Below are 14,843 nucleotides of genomic sequence, written 5' to 3'. Positions count from 1 at the left end.
AGCATATTTTTGAAGGGCAAAGATTTTTTGTTAAACTTGCGATTTTTACTTACTTACTTAGTGACCCCATGCACCCTTTTCCCGGGGATAATGTTTTTTACAAAGTTGAATCGACATTACCCGAGGTTACTTTCGATTCAAAAGTGAGGCATTTGCCTTGTTTGCCTCCATCGTTCTACAGCCGTGAATGAATGTATCGATTCCCATTATGTTCGATACTGTTTTGTTTCGCGTAAGATTCGTTTTTATTTTCAAAAGTTATGCGTTTATTTGCGAACGTTTCGCGTTTTATTGTAAAAGTTACAAGGCCTTACTACCAAAATTATTTTTTTTAGCTACGAAAATGATCATCATGGGCCTTTGTAGAAAATTGATGCTTTAAAATACACATGTATTGTATTAATTATTCCCCTTCGGTTTTAAATGGCTATCGGATTTCAAAAATTAGAACAACTATATTATCAATATAAAACACCGTCGATCCATTCCAATATTTCTCATGGTAAAAAAATTAATGTAAAATTTGATGCAGTAGGTTAGACGCATTTCTGCATACTACAGAATTTCAAATCGGTACACTGACTTTATTCTGAAAATAAAAAAGTGTTTCTAGGTGACCATAGAGATGTCTTTATTATCAAATTATTGGGGCTAAACAACCTTTCATTGCTGATTAAAAACGAATTTTAGCTCGTCATGTGTGATTGTAAATGATATAATACAGGGGCATGGTCACGATTTGAGCAAAATTTTACCTCGTCATTTATATTGGATATTATGCATAACAAAGCTATTTCAATAAGTAAACAACAAATAGAATGTCGGTTGTACAGTTTCAAGCGAGATACACAGGTTCAATTCTTTGAAATGTAAACAAGACACGTGCCATCTTTTCGTTTACATTAGGTTCCTGAATAGAAAAGTCACATTTAAAACAAAAAGAGATGTGAAAAAAAACCCGGTTGAAATTGTTATATTATTAAACATTCGCATAGTTGACAAGCAAATAGGAAAAAAAAACATCTGATTTAAAGGAAGTTTTCACTATTAAGCAACGAATGCAAAACATGGCATGAGCTTTGTTTACAAAACACAGCATTGCAAGGACTGTATCTCGCTTGTAGCTTAACAGCTAACACCCAAATTTCGGTTACACATTAAGAATAACTCGATAAAGCATATAATTAAACCAAATAATAATAATGATAAAAAAAATAAACTTAAACTCAAATCATGTCCCTTCAATATTGTCACGCGCCTTTATTTGAACTTTGGTGATTCATGCGGGATATGAAGGTAGCAATATTACAGATATTTTATTGTTTAAGCTCTTAGATGGATATTGTTGTTCGTTACCCCGGTATTCTACACCCTTTTCTTATCATTTAGGCTGTTAAACTATAATTGATAAATAAAGTTAGTTCTATTCTTTATATTTAATGCATAATCGACATATAACATCCACAGTGGAGCATTTCAACGGAAGCTGTTCTTTATGTCTACATACCCGGTACTTCTTATAAAACTGTCGGAAGTCCGCCACCCATCTTCTATTCATTGGTGTCGAACTGACCACAGTCATTTATTACTAATCAGTCGAAGATGCACATTTCATTGTACAATATACCAGATATTTTCATTGTGAAAAAAAAAATAGATCATCGTTGGCAAATGGTAACCCTCTTGTACATGTATTTCACATCAAATTTCTATATGTTGGAGCTTGTGAAATAAAAAAATTAACATGTTGCATTATTTGATTTTTATTCAACTATAATAAACAATCAAAACACCGTCTTATTTTGGCTGAACACTGCATGCCACATTTACATGAACTTGTAACATTGGATGCAAATCATATGTAGATAGCTGCAAGGATTCTACTAAAAACACATACAATATAAACCCCAAAACACTTGGCCGTACTATAAACGAGTACAACGTGTACAAAATGGTATTCGTAAAATAACATTGGGAAGTGAATGATTGAACTCATCAAAAAAGAGTTCACTCATTTACACCCCATTCTTTTTAACACAAAAAAAACGTAAAGCTTTTGTGCAGAAATTAATCAGTTGGCGGAACTATCCTATGTTTAATAAAATAAAAACAAACAAAAAGCTGCGTTTAACAGAAAGCAGTCTGACCAGAATAACTTTATCAAAATATAAAAATTGCTAATCCTAGCAAGTACTGCTCACTGCAGATTTAAAAGGTTTTTTTTTAATCAATTGTTCACACTTTTGAACACATTTAATAAACAAATATATGTATAAGTAGATAAATGCCAATTCCCAACTTCCGTTAACAGATGAACAAATAGTTAATGCTAATTTTGTGAATTTGTTCCACTGTGCTCCCTGATCGCACAAAACTAACAAGAGGTAGTCCTTCTTAACTTCTACCGTTCGTGATATGAAGCTTCTTTTTGATATGTCTGAGGACGACGTTCTGGGGGCGCACCTGCCATCTCTTCAACATACTTACATCACATGACAACGTGTCTTGTTGTAACCTGTCCAGTAATGTCACACACGCGACCGCGCCTGGAATGAAACGATTTAACAAATATTTTAACATCCTTGATTTCGTAAAAAAAAAATAATGATATGAAGATTATTAGAAAATAGTTTGGACCCTTAATTATATGATTTACAAGACAGAAAACAGAGAGAAAAAACAAGCATACACATAAAAAATAATGGGAAAGGCTACAGTTCTAAAACTTGCATCGGATGGATTTTCTTTACCAAGCGTGCTCATATTCAGATCACAATTCAATACCCCAGTTTCAATATTGCTTTTACGTAAAGTATATACAGATTTTTTAAATTAAACCTTTGACTCCCGCATAGTGACACATGGCTAAGAAACCAAGCGATTCCATTTCTATATTACAGACGCCTTTGTTCCGAAGCTCCTGAAGAAATTTCATCTTGTCCTCTTCCTCATACTCGCAAAAGGCGCCATCTAACCTTGCTTGGCCTGGCAAAAAAACACCATTTACATGGCAGCGATCAATCAATTAATTTGTCAGTTACAAACGAGGAAATACAAACATGAAATAATACACGCATTCTTCTTCAACATACAAATTGATGCCCAAATATATACACAGGAACTACCTTCGTAGAAATCGTCTGAACAGAACGTTGTTCCCTTGACCGTCTTGAAATCGTCATCAGGTTCTGAACATCTCAAAAGCGATTCCAACAAGGTCTGGTCCACTTTCGCCAACCGTTGTACAGGTTTACCCAACACAGCCTGCAAACAAAAAGCTATGTTGAGAAACGATCATTCTTACTTTTCAACTATGCTGTATTCCATCCATTAACATGCTTTAATGTTGCTTTGTACGAGTATAGGACTTCACGGGGCGGATTGTGTATTTTTCTGCAATAATGGTCGCAACTTCATTAACGCTATAAAATCACAGTAAATATTGAACATTTGTTTTCTTAAAAGCAGCTACACAGAGTGGTTGAAAGAGTAAAATGTACGTGCATGCCTTATCAATCGGTATACTGCATTATTTGGAAGAGAGAGTGGTGATAAGGGGAGCGGAGCGGACAGAAAACCTTTAGCGAAGATGGCTCCTTGTGGATGTTTCCAGAAATATACAGCATTTCTGCCCAAGCGGTTTTGAGAAGATTTTTTTCTTTTTATTCATATGTAAAAATTCATTCCTCCCCCCTGTTGTGACCCCACCCTTCCCCTGGGTATGATGATTTAACCAAACTTTAATCTACACTTCCTGCATGTCCTGACGATGTTCCATCGAAGTCACAGCTTTTCTATCCAAATGGTTTTTGGGAAGATTAAAAAAAAATTCTCTATACATTCCTATTTTAAATTTTAACCCCCGTTGCAGCCTCACCCTAACTCCTTCGATCATGATTTGAACAGACTTGAATCTACATTATTTGAAGATGCTTAAACTAAAGTTTTTCCCTGACCAATTCCTATATATAATTGTATATTTGACCCCAACCCTATTCCTTGGATCATGATTTGAACAAAAATGAAGATGCTTAAAAAGGAATTTCAACTATTCTGGCCAAAGAGGAAGTTTAAAAGAGATTTTACTATTTATTCCTATGTAAAATTCGCCCCCATTGTGGCCCTACCATACTCCTTCTTCTAGAGATCATGATTTGGACAAATTTGAATCTACACTACCTGAGGTTTCCTTATAGATTTCAACTTTGGCCAAGATATTTGAGAAAGAAGATTGTTTTAAAACGTAATTTATAAATTTTCAATTTCATTATTTTCTAATTATCTCCCCTTTAAGTTGAGCGTGGCACTTCATTTGAACAAACATGAAGACCCTTGGCTCATTAGGATGCTTTGTACCAAGTTTGGTTGAAAATAACCCAGTTGTTTTTGAGAAGAAGATGAAACGCTAAAAGTTTACAACAACTACAACACCAACGCCAACAACAACGACAGACAACGACAGACAACGGACAAATGATCAGGAAAGCTGACTTGAGTCGTTGACTCAGATGAGCAAAAAAAACAACACATCGTGCATTTAACTATGTAAACATAATTCTTTAAATGGAATTGTATGAACTATCAATGTTTTAAAAGCTGAATAAGGTGCTTTAAACCAGTTAGATCAAGATTTGGTTTTGTCAGAAATTGTGTGAATTGGGTTTCATGAAATAAGGGAAAAGGATGTAAATATATATCAGTATACCCACACAGGAAATAAAAATATCATACGGTGTACAAAATTTTATAGTCACTAAATACGAATGATTAATAACTACCATATTAAAGGTGTACAACAATAAACAGTCTTTTTGGTTGTTGATAGAGAAAATAATATTTACGATCACACCACGTGGGTGGATCTAGAGGGAACAAGGGGGTCTGGACCCTTCTCTTCAGGAAAATTCAAATTTCCTAAATTTCCATAGTAAAACTACCGAAAATAGGCCACGGACCCCCCCCCCAACCAGAAAATTTTCTGGATCCGAGCATGCATCAAAAAATACATAGCATGCTTATCGACTATTTACGCGGGTTATGTATTTTTTCTGCAGTGCCCATACCCCTTTTATATATCTCATTAATATACTAATTTTATTAAACGCGTTATCTGATTGGTCCCAGAGAACCACGTGTCAGGGCAATAAAACTTCATATTTTCCTGTCATCGTCATCTTTTTTTTTTTATCGTATTCCGTTATTGCTTTACAACAGTTGAAAACTATTAGAACCCAATGTATTACAAGTAATCCCTGTCGTTCGGTATGATATTAAACAATTTATTGCGTGAACGTTCGGGAGATATGAAGTTTTATTCCCCTCAGAAAAATCATATTTCCCTCGGGAAATATGTTTTTCACTGTGGGAATAAATCTTCATATCTCCCTCACAATCATGCAATAAATGTATAATATAGACTCGTATATACGTAATCAACAAATAATTAAAAGCATGCGGAGTACCAGTTTATAGTACGGGTTCATTTCACCGTCCACCGCTTTTTCTGTAACCACCACTGTTCCCGGCTCCAAACCTGCAACAACAAAAACAGATGTCATTACAATCAGTGTGTTTCTCCAGTAAGTAACAATATATACTATATACAACTGACATATGCAGTTCAAAACCATGCAGCTGAATAATGCTGATATAACACATTACCTAACCCGCCGCATGTTCCGATCCTGAAGAACTCGACATCTTTACATTTGGCATAATGAACCAATTTGATAATCTCGTTGAACACAACAGACAGCGAGGGAATTCCGATACCATGCTACAAATAACAAAACCGATTTTAATCTACACATGTACTCGCTTGAAATGCAACTTATGCAGAGGGGTTCATCAGGTAAAAAAAAACTTCTGCAATTCCTATATACCGTATGTATTTTCCTTTGATGTGACCCTCAAAAACACAACAACAAACTTTCAAATTACATTCCCATAGGTTGAATTAGTGATGTAGCATTTTTTTAATCGTATAAAGCCAGTACATTCTGCAACTGAACTCTAACGACATCAAAGCTTGCTGACTGGATCATTAAAAGCAAAGCATGTATACCAAACTACAAAGTCGAGGATTTTCTGATGATGGCACAACTGTATCTTGCTTGTCTTGTTGTTTTACTTGCAATAAAACTACTGACTCACGCTAACTGATAGAACTGGTCCCACTTTATGAATGGAATAACGGTCCGTCCCTGCCGCATAGTTCTTTGGTCTGTCACCGTCCATCTCGTGATCATCGATGTTCAATTCTCTGGCAACGAGAGCGGAAAATTTTTCCATCCTGGACGGTTGTCCGCCAAAACACACGAATCGAACATCACCGAACATTTTTTCGAGATCATCTTTTTCAGTATCCAAGGCGAGGTGATATAAGTGGTCAACTTTTAGTAAATGCAGTTTCCTGTGATTCTTTGGAATAACTAGCCTAAAATCAAACAAAATGTCGTTATGTGTTATGGTTTGTTCAAATACCAGTTCTGTATATATAACTTTTTATTGGATTTTTTTGGTTTTAATTTTAATTTTAATTTTAATTCTGACCATGTCAATTAATGGGAGAAGACAAAAATATACATTATTAGATTTTCAAACTTTATAAAACTAGGGGACTACAATCGAACTATAGTATTCATATGGTCTGTATACAAGAAATACGGTGTCATGATGATTATTATGATGTTTTCAATCATAACTTAACAATTTTTAATAGTCAATGACTAATTATTATTCATGGACTCAATGACATTCTTGAATATACATATAAAGAAGCTAATTATCTCCCCTTGCTTTTTTTCACAGTTTGTAAAAAGTTACAGACCTGGCATCGTCGGTAACCCACGGTTGATTACGCGTCGTTCCTCTCTACATCACGTGGAGAGGAACGACGCGTAATCAACCGTGGGTTACCGACGATGCAGACCTGGGGGAAAATCAAAAATATACCATTATAACAGAAAAAGTAACTACGAGCTCGAACTCACCCCACCCCACCCCACACCGCGCCTCATCTCTAACCCATCCCCATCCACTTAAATAATCCGATTATATGGGCCTGATTTAATCTTTTCTTTTTTGGGGGGGTCAAAGAAAACAAGAAGTTTATAAACAGATTTGCAATCAGTGAAATTAATTGAAAGAGACAAAAAGGTATGATCGCATTATGAAAGAATTAAAATTCTATAAACCGTACAAATACATGTACATGTATCAAAATATTTACATTTTCCAATGTCTTTGTCACACTACAAATCGATTGCAAAATGTATATTTCAATACATTTTATCATTTACTATTTTAATATTAAATGGTAAAGTAGCTGAAAAATGTATAAATATAAGTAATAAGGAAGCATTCTTTGAATATTATGAGGGGATCAAGTACGACAGCACAAATCATGTTTAATTGTCATTCGTAGTGCGTATTTCCTGCATAACATATAAAAGCGTTCTATGCTCAAGATAGAGGCTAGGTTAGGTAAAACTGAAAATCAAATTGCATATAACTATTATTGTGAAGTCTTTTCTTGGCTTTTCGTGTCATTTAGCTTTTTAGGAGAGTGGGGGAAGGGGGGGGGGGGGGGGGGGGTAGACACTAGCCCTTTTAAAATTAACCGTTATTGACCAAGTAAGTGGTAAGAACCTACAACCTCAATCGCTAGATATTTGCTTTTTTGTCGATATCGCATTTAGTGTGTATTCAACTCTTTTTAACTTTTCATTGAGAACTATAGACCCATTATTATAAGATTAAGTTCCTAGGCAACGATTGTGAGGTCACGACGGCCACGTGTTCAGATTTACAAACGAAGAGGTGTTGTCCCTTACAAACAATCTGATTGGTCAAACAATGAAAACAAAAATAATTCAACGTGCTTTCTAAAAATCAAGGGGCTGTGTTATCACAAATTTGATATGGTGATTAGTAAATTACTGCATTATAACAAAGTCATTTATACATTAGGAACAAATGCATATAATATTTTGAATCGGAAACCAAACCAAGACACTTACATCGTTTTCATGAACACAAGCAGTTTCATAAGAAATAATGGTATTTACATCATCATGTTATGCTGACATGTTTCACTAATAAAATCCTGTAATTTGCGATTGTAACAAGAGCATGATACTTCCTGCCAGTCTAGTTCACTTACCCATTGCGATTTCCAGTGCTATCTGGTTCAGACTCCATGTTCCTCGGCAGAAATATTCAATCGATAAGCAATACAGCTCTAGATGCTGCCGAAGCCCCGCGTTTTTATGGCGAACAACAACAAAACGTGAGAGGGGTACGGACAGGAAACGTGCGTGAGTCAAGTGAGGAAGGATAGCTAAGAGGGACATAAGCTAGAAAAAAAAACCCACCAGATTAATCGTCATGATTTACTTAGGTTGCCGTTGCATAATTGTTTGCAAAAGGTTTTATTAAAGGGTGATAGCTTTCTAGGGTCGTGTTTACACATAATTAATACATCTCTAAGTTGAGTCTATGGCAATGACATGCTATAGGTACTGGCGTCGGAAGCAAATTGAAAGTGGGGGGGCTAGAATAATCCTCAGAAATATTGAGAAAAAAGTAATTCCCAAAATCATGGAAATTCTAATCCGTGGGGGGGTGGGGGGTGGGGGGGGGGTATACCTATACTTCCAAAATATAAAAAAATTACTTTTTACCCTAAATTTTTTTTTCCAAAATCATGAAATTCCTAATCCGTTGGGGGGGGGGGGGGGGACTACTATGCATCTGAATCCAACTTCTCAATCTTTCAAGTTAAATTTAGGAACAATAATCTTTCCTGCGAGAAAAAGTGGGGGGGGGGGGGCTGAACCCTCTATCATTTTATGTTTATAATGGTTAGGTATAACTTTGCAAAAAAAGTGGGGGGGGGGGCTGAGCCCCCCCTAGCCCCCCCGGTTCCGACGCCTATGATAGGTAGAGAGAGAGAGAGAGAGAGAGAGACCCGGTAAATTCAAAAATTTACAACATTATCGTCAAACACTGTTTCATCATCGTTGTTTCAACAAGTATCAGTCACTTTCAAATAAACCTATACATATGGCATAGATAGTATTATAGATATGACTTGAGATCAAAATTTTTACTATTATTAGAGACAAGTTACAAGCGAGATCTAGCGGTAAGACTGAAATCTTTGTTTGGTAAGGAAACCTCGAGTCTTTTAATTTAAATTTTTTTTTTTACAAATAATGTAAAATGCGACTCATATATGTTCGTAAGTAATATATTCATCAACAAAATTAAACAACATTTTGATTGAAACTTGTACCAGTACAACACAAATGTAAACAATAACAAGATGGCTCGAGCTTTGTTTACAGATATTAAGAATGGACAGATAAAATTTGAAAAATTTGCGCTCAAAACGTGTCAAGGTTCCTTTAGATGGTTGTGGCCATTTTTTTTTTTAGAAGAAGAGCTCTGTGTGAAAATGCTAAAGTTTAAAGGCTAAAATTTATGAATTTTTTTCAAAATCATAGTTTATAGCTTGACTATAATCATATCTAAAACATTAAAGTAGATCTGATTATTAATTTGTTGGCCACCCAGCCTCCTTAACTATCTCACAACATCGCAGATCCATACATGTACATGTATATATCCATGTTCAGCCGGGTCTGTATAATACATACAGGTTTATGTAGTTCAGAATACACGTACCCAAGAGGAGCCTCCGACCGGCTGTTTCAGAGGTCTCCAATGTTTGCAATTAAGATTTACGTCAGAAAAATAATTAAATGATTTGCCACTTGAAGAATCAAATAAACAACATTTATAAATTATACTTACGTTTAAATTGTGTATTGATTATCATGTTGAATATATTAAATTCCGCCACTCTCGTGATTTAGCATATATTTGCGTTACCCTGCATTATTTATATGTCACTTACCATGTACTGTACAATGTCGAATGGCGCGACGGCATGCGCTGATCCAGAAATTTTTTAATTTTTCCAGGGAGGGAGGTCTGACGGTTATTAGAGTTTGCCCGGGGGGGGGGGGGGGGTTCCGAGGCATGTTTTTGGTAATTTTAAAACGTTAAGTAAAGAAAATTAAATTTTGGAAGGCGTCTGGTCCTCCTGACACCACTCCCTCCAGATCCGCGCATGGACGACATTAAATTTTTAAAGCTGCTTGTTCCGATTGTGCTTGATACTTAATAATGGATCCATGCACTCTTTATATACATTAATAAAAAAAATTACAGAAATATTCATTAATTAACGATTCGGTCCATAAGCTATATAGTGGATAGTTTCCTTGGTTAAATTACTGTTGTAGAAATCTAACAACATTCTACAAAAATGGTAAAAAGGCATACTAAATAGACATACATTTATAGCGTATATGTATGTCAAGAGTTCAAGGAGAAATGCCTAAACAGGTCTGCGATGAGCTTGTCTGCTTCGGGTCAGGGATGTTTATAACTGACCACGGCGCGTCAGACCATGCAAAAGACAGCTGACTAATGTATATTATTTCTGGAAAAAAATAAACCACGGGCATTTAACGTTAAATATATTTTTTCATAATCAATATTGAACAAACTTGAATCTACACTTCCCGAAGATGGTTCCACCCCAGTTTCAGATTTTCTGGCCAGTAATTTTTACATAGGAATTTATAAATTAAAAAACTTTTAAAATCTTCTGGAAAACAAATCGGCAAATAAACTCTGTAACTTGTGTGGAGGCTTCGTCAGGTATTGCACAAGTCATGATTGAAAATATTCTCAAAATTAATTCTTTTGTCCCACAATATTCAGGTTTATATTATATAAGAACAGTGAGTTGTATATAAAAACTTTTTGAGAACAGCACTGCTCAATATGTGAAATGACCTTATGACCATGAAAAAATTATCCAGTTACAAACGGGCTGAAATCGGGTGAGCGATGTGGTCCATTGGCCTCTATAATAATACGTGGCTAGAGGAGAAGACATTTCAGTATCAACACTTTGGCAAGGTCATCATCGCCAGGTCTAAAATAATAATTTCGATCCCAGATTTAGAATGTATTTTATTTAATTTTACACAAAGTCGGTATGATAGAAATATGGTAATTCATTCCATGTCATCTTCACAACGTCAAGGCTTTGTGATTACGGAACTCCACTTTGTGTGAAGTCCCGTATTAAATCACAAAGCCTTGACGTTGTGAAGATGATTCCATATTTGCTTAATCAGTCTGTTAATCCCATTCCATTCAGAATCAGATAAACCAAATCGCAAACATTCAGATACTATAAACGATGAACAAATCATGCAATACGTTAACAAGTTAACGTTACATATGTACGTGCATCCATATAACGTTAGATACAACAAAATGAAATGAAATGAAATTCAAAAATCTAAACCGGTGAGAGTATTTTGATTTTAATGTACCTTTATCCGCGTTAATATCGACAGTTGTCCCATATCAACCTTAATTTCAGTAAGGTTGGGTAAGCAATTCACGAATCAGTAGATGAACGATATAGCAACGTTATTCCAAAAGCGCGCCAAAAATTGAAAAATGAAAGTGGGCTGTGTTATTAGTTGTTAGCAAAAATGACTGATAATGCTTTTGATATCGACGATGAACAACTTGAGATTAGACAAGTATGCTTCCATTTACTCTAATTTTCATTTTATATATAGTTTAATGATTTTGTTATGTTTTCAGCTCGCTTGCTGGATTTGCATAACGTTAGAGTTTTGAAAAAAATCTCGTGAATCTGAGCAGAGTCATAAACAATGTTATTTATGTCTCTTATCTGAGCTTTTGTGTCAAACCAGAGACATAAATAACATGTTTTTCTGTCTCTTGTCAAACCCCTGTGGTTTTGTACATCTGTTGAGGGTGTTGGCCACCCATAAGTGGACCCAAGATACAAAAACTATCTCATTATGTTTACAGTGTATGACAATTTACATATACCAGCTGTATACTATACAGTAGAGAGAATAATCTTACCATGACCAGGCTACACTCAGGTCACAGTAAGTTAAACCGGGTCCGTAGGACATCTGTCATTTTAATGATAGAACATTCTATCTAGACAACATATGGCACAGTTAACTGTCATAACTTATACATGTAAAAAGATGTTGGGACCAATCACTAAAAGGGATATACATGTAATATTAGGTTATAATACACCAAATGGGGTATACAGTACAAAAATTGGAAGTTATTTAATGAGTAATTTTGTAATAAATCTACGGTCATCTTGTAATTAAGTCTGCACATCCCCCTTAAGTTGTTCTGTAAATCTTATTATTTTGTTAAAGCCCATTTGGGAGATTGGTCCCAACCTGTTATATTCCACATGTAATGAACCTTTTAAATTTAATACTGTAATTGACCCTTTGCTTTAGGACCACAACGGTATTCAAAATTGGCAAGACAAAAACAGTGTCTGTAGGTTTGTAGCTCCAGATCTGAAAAAATTTGGATTAAAGATCTCCTAGGAGTTACAGACCTGCAGCTACAGAAGTTAATAAGAAAAGACCAGGGATTGTTTGAAGGGGTGAAGGAGGCCGGGCTGGGATGCCAAGCTAGTCTAAATTGAAAGGGGGTTTAGGGGTTTTGTTCTCAATTTTTTTTTTTTTTTTAGAAATTATGATTTAAGATTCAATTTTTAGCAATGCACTTGAAAATAGAAATTCTATAATAATTTATGTAACCAAATGTTGCTTTGTTTCAAGTATTTCTGCTCTTGATGTTTTTTAATGAATAGATTGGCATTCTGGCATACCTTTATAGTGATCTGGTGACAGATCTCAATGAAAGTGAATAGCAGTGAATTTTACTTTAATTGGCACAATGAAATTGATCTACCAGACTGTATAATGTGGCCTAAAATTATAAAGTAAAAATTTGGTGCTTGGACACTTTAAAATATCTCATGCAGAACTGTGTACATGATTGTATATTCATTTTCAATTCTGAAGTTGTACCGTATATTCATTTTTCACTTCCAAAGCTCTATTTTTGGTCAGAAATTAAAGGCAGCATTATACTACACCACATTGAAGATCAGCAATGAGCTGGCTGAAGCAAAGGAGGTCACCCTCAGTAGGCAGGTAGTGGCCAGTATAGCGGAAACAACATGGGGCCAGTGTCAGCAGTTTGCCGAGGACCTTGAAATGTTTGCCAAGTATGCATCTTAAACTTTAATTTATATTCATAGGACCTTTTAATTTGTCTTATGTTCTCAGATAATACCTCTTACCAAAGAGTGTGCAATATATGTATATACAGTAATCATTTTAAAAATGCATATACATGTATAATAATACTGGTTGATATATATTTAACTAAATCTTGTTTCGTGCTATTATTTATTGCCATCAGTTTATGAAAAGAAAAAAAAATGTTTTCAATGAATAGACATGAATAGTACTTATGTTTAATTTAGGTATACAATGGTTGGTTGCATTTCCTTTTCTTGTTTAGTTTCTCGGTTTTAATAATTCATTATTGCACTTTTAGACATGCCAAAAGAAGTACCATAAATGCAGATGATGTGAAACTACTCACAAGAAGATCACAGAAATTGGTAAGAAGAACATGTATCATTTTGTTCCGTGTGTTTAAGTTGTTTTAACAACACAAATAAGTATTTCTTGTTTACATGTGTAATGTTAAAGAATTCAGAATTTGTGACAAATGTTGATTGTGTGCTGATTTATTTCTTATTGAGATTCTATCCAAATCTGAAAAAGTCACTGCAGGTAAATACTGTCGAATCATCAGAATTCGTGGTGGATTAATTTTCATGGTACTCGGGGGTATTCTTCCTTGATAAAATTTCAGCATCAAGGAAAGCAAATTTTGAAAGAGTTAGTTTGCTTACTGAAACTGAAAACCAGCCATCCACAAAATTACATCCCCACAAACAAGCCAAATACCATCATTCAAGAAGTGAACTGCTTCATTTCAATAGACCATTGCTTGGCCTTTATTTAAACCAAAAATTTTATAAGCGTTAATGAAGATTCATGACGCTTTGAAAAGGAAAAATACAAAAAGAAAAAATGGGTAGGATGTTCTTCATGCATGTTGATTATTTATTGAAGGTTGAAAATAAGATTTGTTTTGGATTTTTTTTCCCAGCATAACTTCATAAGCCAGAAACATGAAGCTTATTTGGAGGAAAAACAGGAAACAAAGAAGGCCAAAAAGCCCAGGAGCAAGAAATCTGTCTCTGCTACTGTGTCCACAGGACTAGATATGGAGGAAGATTCTAACATGGACTAGTGATTCCACACTTTATTCAAATGTGTTCATTGACTCTTGCTCTATATGTAATGAATATATTAAGCTTCACCTACATGTACCCTGGCAGGTACTTGTTTATACAGATGAAAGGCATCTAACTGACACAACCAATGTGGTTTAAAAATATTACTGTACAATAAAATTTAATGTAAGATGTGTGCTAAGAAAAGTTGTTTAGTGTTTTTAAATTGTGTCTGAGAAGCCTTAAGAAGAGAATGATTTGGGATATCTAGCAAATACCAAGCAAATACCATAGTTCTTCTATAATGACGGCTTAGTGGGTTTTATATTTAATTTTTCAGAGTACAGTTATGTTGAATGAATAAATTCTTAAATATCTTCATTTCGACTACTGAGCTGCCTCTTGTATTAAATTATCATCCAGAATGGTGCTATAATCTTTTCATCTTATCAATATTAAAAGGAACTTTATTTTTAAAGCTAACAGTTAATATTGACTACAGATGAGGTATTGTTTTAAAGTAAATAACAGTACTAGTACATATACCATGAACTTTTTTTTGCCATATACTTATATTTTG

General features: G+C 34.8%; 2 protein-coding genes across 2 annotated transcripts; one reads left to right on the top strand and one right to left on the bottom strand.

Moving 5' to 3' along the window:
- Window positions 1-1,747: 1,747 nt before the first annotated feature.
- Window positions 1,748-8,322, bottom strand: LOC128157375 (uridine phosphorylase 1-like). Its single transcript, XM_052819893.1, has 7 exons — window positions 8,165-8,322; window positions 6,154-6,436; window positions 5,662-5,776; window positions 5,463-5,533; window positions 3,126-3,264; window positions 2,839-2,985; window positions 1,748-2,546 (listed from the first exon to the last, which is right to left on the bottom strand). The coding sequence occupies exons 1-7, from the start codon at window positions 8,200-8,202 to the stop codon at window positions 2,395-2,397; spliced, it is 945 nt and encodes a 314-aa protein (XP_052675853.1). The 5' UTR covers window positions 8,203-8,322; the 3' UTR covers window positions 1,748-2,394.
- A 3,164-nt stretch (window positions 8,323-11,486) lies between these two features.
- LOC128156413 (centromere protein S-like) lies at window positions 11,487-14,644 on the top strand. Its single transcript, XM_052818564.1, has 4 exons — window positions 11,487-11,636; window positions 13,020-13,177; window positions 13,513-13,579; window positions 14,137-14,644. Exons 1-4 carry the CDS (start codon window positions 11,586-11,588, stop codon window positions 14,278-14,280), a joined length of 420 nt encoding a protein of 139 aa, XP_052674524.1. The 5' UTR covers window positions 11,487-11,585; the 3' UTR covers window positions 14,281-14,644.
- The last annotated feature ends 199 nt before the right edge of the window (window positions 14,645-14,843 follow it).

Source organism: Crassostrea angulata, chromosome 7 (genome assembly GCF_025612915.1).
Source record: "Crassostrea angulata isolate pt1a10 chromosome 7, ASM2561291v2, whole genome shotgun sequence".
NCBI classification, from domain to species: domain Eukaryota; kingdom Metazoa; phylum Mollusca; class Bivalvia; order Ostreida; family Ostreidae; genus Magallana; species Magallana angulata.
This window is presented reverse-complemented; position numbering and strand designations above follow the sequence as displayed.